Raw genomic sequence first — 7087 nt, 5'->3', positions numbered from 1 at the left:
AGTAGGAGGGGAGAATACCTCCAGATGGAATTTATTCCTTTTTGAAAAGGAATGTCTTCCAAGATGCTGGTACCAAATGTTTGCATTAACAAGTAAGTTATGATGAACAGCGGGGGGCAGGGGGGCTTGATATTTCTTGATCTACATGTAAATGAGTGCCACTTAATCACTTGAGTATGACATTGCCTCCCTAAGTGTGCCTTTTAACTGTCTTCTGGATTTTGAGACAATGTCTTCGTGCAAATGCAACTAAGTCTAAAGTGAACAGAGGCAAGGACCAACTATAGAGGAAACCAGATCTGGGCCGTCAACACACTTTTATTGTCTGTACATATAAAAATATAAACCAATATAATATTTAACCGGTTTCCAGCTGCAGAGGAAAGGTGCTGCATGGTAATAGTATGGCCTTGAAAGTTCATGAGGAAACGGTTCATATTTTAATCATTTTAGAATGTACCAAATCCTCTGACTTGCTGATTCCTACTTCCTCCACTGTAAATGGTCAAATACAATATAGTATAAAAAAGTGGCTCTTGTACATTTTTTCCAAAGCAGAAAGAACACAATATTCCTTCCTTACAAAAAAAATTACAATTAAACAAAAATTTGCCTGCGACCCTCACATGAGCTTGAAACTGAACAGTAAATCTAGCTTTTATTTCTTGCATCCATTCCAAACACTGGGCCAGAGATTCTCAACCCTGCTTCTGTAATTCCCACCACTACCAGCATGTCGATTAACAGCTGCTGCAAAATGTTAATTAAAAATGTCATGAAGCATACTTTTCAAAACTTGTAAGTGTTCTTGCTCAGATTCTGAGCATCTTTGGTTAGGTAAGTGGTTGCCAACCTTCAGGAACGCTTTGGAGTGGCAAGTCCTGCTGGCTATAGCACGATGGGGAAAGTTGGATAAATTCTGTTAACAGAATTTTGTTCAGATGTCCTAACTACAACGCAGCCTGAATGGTACAGTTGCTCACTGAATTAAATGCTCATTACATATATTTTGTGCTAGGCAATTTCTATTTAGGAGGAAGGGAATGGTGTCATGAAATCAAACTGTGGGGCGGCTGTTTGCAAGCTTTTACAATTAAAGACAAGAACTATGTTAACAAAGCAAGAGATCAACAAACAGCCTATTTGCTAAACATTACTGTTTATTGACATGATTAATAATACTGATTATTGACATGGTTAATAATACATATCAAACATGATTCATAATACAAAACCCTGACCTGGATAAACCAAGCTAGCTGAATCTTGTTGGATCTTTGAAGCAGGGTTGACCACAAAGATGAAGTTGGTTCCCAGTTCCTAATTCACAGAGCAAAACACAAATATTGGGGGAAGTTGAAAAGCTCTGTACCCCAAAATACTGTAGGAGCACATATACACCTCCATATTCAGTGGACTCTCCCCTCTAAATGTACATATACTAGGTCTTCCTACAAAGCCCAGTTCTTGAGTTAACAGCTTCAAAGTTGGGTAAGAGATACAAGCCCTTTATACCCCCCAAACAATCTTGGATGGCCCCAGATCACACAGCCCTGTACTCACTAGACTGTCCCCTACAACCAGTCAGGTGCTGTTGCCCATCCAAACACTGATTCTGGAGCTAGGAGGACCTCCTCTTTAGGCTGCCTCCCAGAAGCTGGTGCTGGGAACAGCTGCTAATGAGGAACTGAAATATGGAGATGTATATGTGCTCCTGCAGTCTTTATTTTGGGGTACAGAGCTTTTCAACTTCCCCCAGGGCCTCTATAGAACTGCTAGAGTGGCGTCCCTAACCTTTTTGAACTTGCAGGCACCTTTGGAATTATGACACAGGGTGGTGAGTGCAACCACAAAATAGCTGCTGAAGAAGGAAGAGCCAACTTCAAAATGTCAGGGAGTGGGGTTACGTATAACTCAAATAGCCAATCTTCAGCATTTCAGGAAGACTGCTTTTTAAATGAATATATTGTGTTTCAAAGGGCTTTCTTTTTTTGCTTACAGGTTTCTTTAAGTCATGCAGCGAAGATCCTTGTGCTATGGGGGCAGCTGCTGCCAAAGCAAAACTTCTAAAATCTTGCTGTTCAAAATGCTCCATCTGGCCCTGCCCACTTTCCAAAAACACTGGGCAGGCACCAGGAAATGTGTTAGCAGGCTTTAGGGTGCCCATGAACAGCACCTTTGGGGATCTCTGTGTTAGGCAATCGCAAACCATCTCTGCTCACCTCTTGCTTTGAAAACCAGATGGGGTCAGCAAATCAGCTGCAACTTGATAGCATCGTATACAATAACATGCAAATTGCTAAAGCCCAAACACTGGTCATTGTGAGTCCCTTATTAGAAAGTGGTACACACAAGGTCCCAATAACAAAAAATCCACTGGAGCTCCCTGAGCAAAAGTTTTAGGGTACTGGCATGGTTCACTCTTGGATTCCTGGCAACTGTTCACCTCTATAATTTCCCTTTCTGTAAAACTACTCAGCTCTTTAGGCTTTTAGTTTTTGCCTGCCATTCCCTTTGCACATTGGTTATCCTAGCATTTTGCTACCCCTTCAATATACCTGAAAGACTTCATTTTCAATTTTTATTTATTTATTTATTTGCCTTCAATTTCTATTCCGCCAACCCTGAACTGGCAGGCCCAGGGCAGATTACATTCTATAAAACAGCACATTAATAATGATTTAAAATTAAACAATATAAAAAGAGTACAATAAAAGTATTTAAAAGTACAAGGAAGGCAGCGCAGGAGTAATCAGTTTATCAATTTCAGTCTGCCACCAATCCACCATATTAAGATTCCTTTCATAGTTGGTTAAAAGAAAGGTCGGGGGTGGATGCCTCTCGCAGGGAGGGCATTCACCTCTATTTGGCCAGTAGGGGCCCAGCTCAGCCTCCACCATACGCCTGGTGGAACAGCTGTTCTAGTACTATTTTGGTAACTATCCAGCAATTGCCAATATACACAAAGTCAGCACTGGATTTTGGTATGCTAAAGGTAGGTAAAGGTAGTCTCCTGTGCAAGCACCGAGTCATTACTGACCCATGGGGACGTCGCATCACGACGTTTTCTTGGCAGACTTTTTGTCACGGGGTGGTTTGCCAATGCCTTCCCCAGTCATCTACACTTTACCCCCAGGAAACTGGGTACTCGTTTTACCGACCTCAGAAGGATGGAAGGCTGAGTCAACCTTGAGCCGGCTACCAGAACCGGCTTCCACCGGGATCGAACTCAGGTCGTGAGCAGAGCTTGGACTGCAGTACTGCAGCTTACCACTCTGCGCCACAGGGCAGATCCACAGGATTGTAGCTTAACCTGCTACAACCTGATAAATCAGCATCATCATCCCATGGTACTTATGTTCAGGATGAAACATAGATGTGTGAGGTATGAAGGTGCAGGCTCCACTGGTGTGTCAATACAACATGCAACTGAGCCATCATAGGGGTACGTATGTTTAACTGTGACAAGGCCCTGTTGTAAGCACTTATATATTCTCCATGTCATCTTTTGGCTCTTAAAAGCTTATAAACATGCAGGCAATATTGATAGGTTGGGAATTCTAACTTTGCTGCACAGTGGAATGAACTTTAATCTTGTGCATTGCTTAAAGGGTGCCAGGGGTGATCTAGAACGTTGTCCAGTTTTATATGTGGAATATACATCATGAATCATCAAAACCATAAACATCTCCAGCATGATTTTGCCTGTTAGGAATAGCCGCTGGATAGAGCCTCCATGTGCAGGATAGTATAGCTCTGAATACAAGCATGGGGGGGGGGGGATTGTTGCCTTCAGGCACCTTTTGTTTACAGGAAGCATGCGGCTCTATTGAAAACAGGATGCAGGCCTTGAAGGGTCTTTGGTCACATCCTTTGGCCTCAGATCAGTGGTAGAGCACATAATGTTCCATGTTCAGCAGGGGTATCTGTAATTTAAAGGAAGTCGGTATTAAGGCTTTTCTGGGCCTGAGACCCTGGGGAACTGCTGCCAATCATGATAGACAATAGTGAACGAGAGATGATGTACTCTGCTTTTCTCCCTAAAGACCCTTAGTGGTTTGCAACACCATCCACCACTCCTCGTATCTTATCCTCACAACAGCCCTATGAGGTAGGTCAGACTGAAGTCATTTAGCGGTCGCTCTCACAAAACAAAAAGAAATTATTTAAAGTTGGACAGACTGAGCATCATAGGGTTGCCAGCTCTGGGGTGGAAAAGGCTATAATCAGTGGGGTATGCCATACAGTCCACCCGCCGAAGCATCTATTTTCTCCAGAGAAACTGATCCCTGCAGTTTGGAGATCACTTGTAATTCTGGGAGATCTCCAGCCGCCATATGGAGATTGACAATCCTACCACACTGCATACCTAAACCATTTGATAGAAGTTTCAAAAAGTCCTACGGTTGCAACCCTATATAGACTCCCTAGAGAGTAAATCTTTTGAAACTCAATGAGATTTGCTTCTAAGTGGTCAGGATCGCAGCGCAACTCGAGCCACGTGTGTCACTTTACATAAATAGTGCCATCCTAAAAAAAGTTACTCCTGTCTAAGCCCTAAGACTCTTTTTAGGATTACTCCTGTCTGAGCCCATTCATTTCAATGGGTTTAGTAACTCTTTTTAGGATTGCACTAATGGAACTCAGACACCAGGAATGCCGTGCAACCAAGCGCACTCCCGGATTGCTCAGGCTCGCACCCCGCCCTACGGTAAACCCTTCGACTCGTGGGATCTGCACGCATTCCAAAAAAGGTGTGCGTGTCCCTTTTAAAAGCAGACGCAACCAGACGCAACTCGCGCCGCTCCGGGCAGCGCCACGCGAGAGTCCCGCACATCCGCCCAGGCTGGGGCGAAGAGACTACAACTCCCGCCGCGCCCCGCGCTGCGTTTCCGGCCCTCCGTAGAACGTGGGCGGGAGGAGATCTAACCAATGAGAGAAGGAGAAGTGTCCGGAAAGCGCCGCCTCACGCACGCCGAGGCAGGCGGCTGCCTTTTTTTTAATGTCTCAGGACCGGAAGTGACCTCACAATCCCCCCATGTGAGGTGATTGCAACACATGCAGCGCGGAGGAGAGGCGAGGCGAGGGAGGGGGCCGAGCAGGAGAGGCGGAGGGGGAAGGAAGGAAGGAAGAAGCCGGTGAGCGACGTCACAAGCGCCGCCGCGAGGAGCCCTTTCGCCGCCCTCCGGGTAGGGGAGCCGGAGCGCGGGAGGAGGCGGAGGCGGCGGCCGGGCCTGAGGTGAGGGAGCGCGGAAGGCAGAGCGGGCCGGCCTCCCCGGGAGCCGCCAGGCGTCTGGCCGGCCGGAGGGAGGCGAGCAAGGGGAGGCGGCGGGGCGGCGAGGGAAGGAGGGCGCGGGGCAGCCCCGGCTTCTCCCCCCTTTTTAACGGGCCTTCCCCTTTCGCCTTCTCTCCCCGTGCGGCGGCCTTGCCTGGCTTACCGCAGCCGCGCAGGAGGGGCGGTGGAGGAGGAGGAGGGAGAAGATGGCGGACGATCCCAGCGCTGCCGACAGGAACGTGGAGATCTGGAAGATCAAGAAGCTCATCAAGAGCCTCGAGGCGGCGCGCGGGTAAGGGACGGGGCCGCCCCGGGGCGCGGGGATTGCGGCTCGGCCGGGCCCTCAACACCCACCCCCCCCTTTCCGTAATTTCGAAATAATCTTTTTCCAAAGGCCTCGTTCTCACTCGAACTCCATTCGGGGGCACAGCTGTCTGCTTGGGGCTGAGGGGGAAATGCATAATGGGAAGGAGGCGAGCCAAGGACTTTTCCTCCCAACAGGGGGGACCATTTTTTAATAATTATAAAAGAGATGCCCCCTTGTACCCCCCATGCTGCCATCGCTCACAACCTCTCTCCTCTTCTTAGGTTGGTTAGACAGTCACAGGTTTGCCACCTGTCTTGTCTCTGCTTATTTTGGCAAAAAGCCTGACCCTTTTACTCAGCCCAGTGCTCTTCTCCGCCACCCTTGCCCAGACATTCCCCTGAGCGAGGGAGTGAAATATTGCTTCCCTTCCACACTTGTGAGCATATGGATACACGTATGTAGGTCATAGTGTGGTGTGTGTAGTTTCTTTCCCTGAGACAATTCGGTCTTAGTCATCAGGGATGATCGAAACGGATTTAACTTTTATTTAAAGCTTTAAGCAACATTGGAATGAGCGAGATAAATGGAGGCAACTCCTCTTTCATTCACCGAATCCCATCTCCCTTTTTCTTTCTCTAACTTAACTTTTCCCCAGTATGCTCGTTGGTTATACCATGAGGGAGGGAAAACTGGGACTTTATAAGCCTGAAGTGCAGGATTTGAGTCGGTTGGCGTTGCTGTCCTTCCCGGTGAGAACGAGGCACAAGATCACAACAATTAACAATGCATTCCTCTGTAGAGTTACTCTGTTGAAGTTAGTAGACATAGATTGCGTAGACTTGTACTGTAATATCGCTTGGGATGTAGTGTCCACATGGAGACATAAGCGTATGAGTCCTATCATGGAGAACAGAAAATCTTCTGTTCTCCCTCATTTCTGTGTATTTTTAATATGGAGGGGCGTTCTGTATGGGACTCAGGCACGACCTGCCACATTTTTAGTCCCTGAACTGCTCTCTGAGAGCTACCTTTGTGGCCACACACACACACACAACCTTCAGCTGGGCTATTTTTTCCCTTCTCATGAGTGGGTACCCAACAGTTGGGTGAATATAGAACTAACATCAAGTATGGGTTCATAATATATAAAAGGCTGTATAGTTCCTGTCACCCGTAGATGTGTAGCCTTCCCCTCCCCTCTTGTATTTTTCCATATGAAGCTGGTGTTTTCCATTGCCATCCCTTTCTTTGGACTCAGATGTTGATAGTTACAGTACAAGTTGCTTAGGTGAGGCAGCCCTCCTTAGTCTTGTAATGTCAGTGACTGAGTCAGTGCCTTCATTGTGTCATGTGATGTGGCTTGCTTGGCAACAGCTATTTCTCTTGTCTGCCTAAAGATCATAGTTGAACCCCATATACTGGCATTTTTTTATTGTAGTAGTGTACTCCCCTTGCTCCAAAGAACTGGGACTTTTCCTTCCAAAGTAATTTCTTTTCTACTTGGG

At 46.7% G+C, this 7087-nt stretch overlaps 1 protein-coding gene across 2 annotated transcripts in view; it reads left to right on the top strand.

Annotated features, from left to right (window-relative positions):
* The first annotated feature begins 5066 nt into the window (after positions 1 to 5066).
* The window catches only part of ETF1 (eukaryotic translation termination factor 1), a 37333-nt gene continuing 35312 nt past the window's right edge, over positions 5067 to 7087 (top strand). The window contains exons 1-2 of one of the 2 annotated variants that reach the window (XM_054981088.1): positions 5067 to 5189; positions 5444 to 5567. In XM_054981088.1, the coding sequence (XP_054837063.1) occupies positions 5482 to 5567 (86 nt within the window). In that variant the 5' untranslated portion in view covers positions 5067 to 5189; positions 5444 to 5481. Of the gene's footprint in view, positions 5240 to 5443; positions 5568 to 7087 lie in introns of both variants that reach the window. The other variant, XM_054981080.1, reaches the window with a different exon arrangement.

The sequence above is a fragment of the Eublepharis macularius genome, chromosome 1 (genome assembly GCF_028583425.1).
Source record: "Eublepharis macularius isolate TG4126 chromosome 1, MPM_Emac_v1.0, whole genome shotgun sequence".
In the NCBI taxonomy this organism is placed as follows: domain Eukaryota; kingdom Metazoa; phylum Chordata; class Lepidosauria; order Squamata; family Eublepharidae; genus Eublepharis; species Eublepharis macularius.
The sequence above is the reverse complement of the archived record's forward strand: the minus strand, read 5'-3'. Positions and strand labels throughout refer to the sequence as shown.